The sequence below is a fragment of the Myzus persicae genome, unplaced genomic scaffold (genome assembly GCF_001856785.1).
Source record: "Myzus persicae strain clone G006 unplaced genomic scaffold, MPER_G0061.0, whole genome shotgun sequence".
NCBI lineage: Eukaryota > Metazoa > Arthropoda > Insecta > Hemiptera > Aphididae > Myzus > Myzus persicae.
Genome location: NW_019102113.1, coordinates 1 through 3,409, shown reverse-complemented (window position 1 = coordinate 3,409; position 3,409 = coordinate 1). Strand labels below are relative to the sequence as shown.

Here is a 3,409-nt window from a genome sequence, read left to right as displayed (position 1 = left end):
TTACTGAGATTTGGTTACTAAAAAGTTTATGATAAAAACGTGATAACAATAAAATATTAATTTAATAAATTTACTTTAAGTAATTTTACATAATTCAAACCAATAGTAGATTTGCCTATATAATACACAAGTACATTTTAATAATTTTAATTATGGAAAGTACTAATTACGATTTCATTGATTTTATCAGAGACGAACAGGAATGCATACAAATAAAAAACAGGGAAGTTTATTGCAAACTTTTGGACAAAGGTAAGTTATTTATTACATTACATTATTAATTATTAAAAACCTTCGGGCTTCGGCTAACACAGAAATACAGAATATTAAATAAAACTATTATTTTATTATTGTAGTTGACAATAATATTTTTCCAACCAAATATATACTTTTACTCAAATACTTTACAGGACTGGGGGTTTGACCTTTTAAGATTCTGAGCGGAGCGACGAATGTACTAATTTTCCAATGATTTGGTTTTTTTTTTGTGACCGACACTGCCTATTCACCACAACTATTATTTTAATGGTACCATTCTTAACCGTATTTTCCTTTATAAGGATGTTGGTATTCATTATACTATGTAATTATACTTTGAGCATCACATAAATGTGTACTTGGTTTTAGATGGCAGAAATTATGAAATGTTTGTGGGTATCGAATACCTAAATGGAATTGGTGCTTTGTCACAAGATGATATGAATACAATTTGCGAAATAGATCCGATTGAATTTAATAATGATCAAGGTTTGTATTTTAATGCATTTAAATTTTATATAATAGGAGTATTTAATTATATTATTGGTTTTATGTTTTTTTAATTTTAGATACATCTGAAAGCGAGCCAGTGGATGCCAACCAAAACCAATCAGTAGAAGATTCTGTTGAAAATGGTAAGAAATAATGGTACAAATGTATAAATATTATTATACTTATGTCAAAAATAATTAAAATATTTTCTATAATGTAGGTATTTTTTTCTTTTTAGGCAAGTTAATAATTTTTTGGTGTCTATATATTTAAATCTTTAGAAATTTAATTTAGTTAACTAGTTAGTTATTATCAGTAGGCAAAACTAATACATTTATATAAATTATAAGATTATAATCATGATAGTTGTTAACAGGGTTTATATGGTCTAGCAAACGGCCTACACCAAAGGATAACGAAGGGACGGAGACCTTCATTTCTATTGTAATAAGTGAGGAAGTACAAAAAAAAATGGTTGACAAGAAAACAGTAAAAACCAAAGTCTGGCAAACAGTATATTCTAAAATGAAAGAAGCTGGATATAATGTAGCAGACAACATAAAAGAAGGTGGAAACAAATGCTTCCAGAAGTGGCGAAATTTGGAGAAGTCCTATCAGAACCATAAAGCTAGATCATTAAAAACTGGTAATGGTTTTATGAAGGCTCCTCCCCATTATGATATATTGCACTGCTTTATGGAATCTAAACATAAAATTAATCCACCATCAGTATTAGATACATTATCAACTAACACTAGTACAATGTCCAAATGTATTCCAAATAGCAACGTTGGAATGGTATCATCAGTTTCATCGCCAGTCCCCAATAAATCCCTATTTACTGACCTTTCTGATAATGAAGATGAAGAACCAAAACTTTTGCCACCATCAATACTTCACAATCCTAAAACAACTCTAAAGCCTACAAATAAATCTGACTTACTTATTCAAACCATAAACAAACAACATTCAGAAATGATGATGATCCAGAAAGACCAACACTTAGAATTTATGAAAGTTCTTAATGAACAAACTAAATATCGTGCCCAGATGGCTGGAATTTTTGAAACAATTGCTAAAAGTTTGAGCAAAAAACCAGCCAAAAAAAGAAAACACGATGTAAGCTCATCTGAATCTGATTAGTTGTATATTCATAATTCATAAGATATATATTAGTATTTTCATTTTATTTTTTAATTAATTTCCTAAGGACTTTATTTTTTATTTTTTGATAAGCATATGTATTTGTAAAGTAACAAACATGCGAGACTGATTATTTTGATTATTAACTAGTAGGTATATAAGACTATTATGAAAAATCATTATTTATTTTTACTAAGGAGTAATTTATGTTTTTATTTTATGGATTTTATTGTTTTGTTTTATTAGTGTATAAGTGTTGCAAAGTAGCATTATTAGATTGTTAACTATGAATAATATAATGTAAAGAGATAATAAAATTATATATATTTATTTGAAGGTCTAGTTATTTGGAAGTACCAGTAAATTTAACAATTTGTCTCTTTTAATATTCCCCTGCTGTCTTTCAATATAGTCTTCTCTAATAACTACTTGCGGTGTTTGCATTTTTTGATAGTCTGTTAAAACTGCACTCATTGTATCGTTGTTCACCAAACAAAAGTTATGTAAAAAGCAACAAGTTAGGATGACTTTTGGAGCATTTTCAATCTTTGTTTTATTCAAATATAATAATCTTCTCCAGCGTCCTTTTAATAAGCCAAATGCACATTCAATGGCAACTCTAGTTTTTGCATGGAGGTAGTTGAATTTGGTTTTTCGACGTGTTATATTTCCATAATTTTTAAATGGAGTGATTAACCATTCTCGGTTAGGATATGCTGTGTCTCCTAACAGATGATATTTATCGTAAAATAGAGAACTTGGCCCATTTTCGGTTACTTGTTTATATAATTCTGAATTAACCAATACTCTTGCATCATGAATGCGGCCAGGAAATCCTACTGAAATATTGGTGAATATTTTTCCCTCTGTGCATACTGCTTGTACAATCATACTTTTACCAAGCTTACGATTAGTATAACTATCAGCTTGTTTCAATGGAGCTTTAACATTTATATGTGTACCATCGATAGCCCCAATGACACCTATTCCAGAAAAAAACAGAAAAATTAATAAACTTACTGTTAATAGGTTCAAAATTGTTTAATTATTGTACCTGAAATACCTCCTTTTAACTTAAATCTTTCTTCAATCACCAGACATTCTTGTCTACTTGGCCAATGGATAAATGCTTCAAAATTTAAAATAATAACATTCATGAAATCATTTAAAATGTTGTAAACCGAAGATTTCACTACATCAAAGTGGTCACTTATTGCCTGCATTGACCCTTCCTTTCCAAAGTACCACAGAGCAATAAGCATTTTTTTTTTAATTGAAATAGGTGTATTTCCACCCACAACATTTTCTTGACAAAATTCTGGTGAAACTTGTTGTAGGAAATTAAGTAAATTATAAAAAGTGTCTTGGGTCATCCTATAGTTAACATGGAAATCATGAGCACTATACTTAATGATCCAGTCTTCAATATCAGCTTTTGGACGAAAATGCTCATTCCGAATTACTGTACTTAATAAAGTTAATTTTTTAAAATTACATTTAGGTTTCGTCATTACTA

General features: G+C 28.9%; 2 protein-coding genes across 2 annotated transcripts; one reads left to right on the top strand and one right to left on the bottom strand.

Moving 5' to 3' along the window:
* The first annotated feature begins 152 nt into the window (after nucleotides 1-152).
* LOC111031318 lies at nucleotides 153-2,189 on the top strand. The gene is made up of 4 exons (XM_022311197.1): nucleotides 153-252; nucleotides 628-747; nucleotides 828-893; nucleotides 1,127-2,189. Exons 1-4 carry the CDS (start codon nucleotides 153-155, stop codon nucleotides 1,891-1,893), a joined length of 1,053 nt encoding a protein of 350 aa, XP_022166889.1. The 3' UTR covers nucleotides 1,894-2,189.
* A 43-nt stretch (nucleotides 2,190-2,232) lies between these two features.
* On the bottom strand, nucleotides 2,233-3,360 carry LOC111031317 (protein ALP1-like; the record flags this gene model as incomplete). The annotated part of the gene is made up of 3 exons (XM_022311196.1): nucleotides 2,233-2,876; nucleotides 2,948-3,022; nucleotides 3,104-3,360. Coding segments are annotated over 3 exons (976 nt in total), but the record flags the coding sequence as incomplete, so codon positions are not given.
* Between the last annotated feature and the right edge of the window lie 49 nt (nucleotides 3,361-3,409).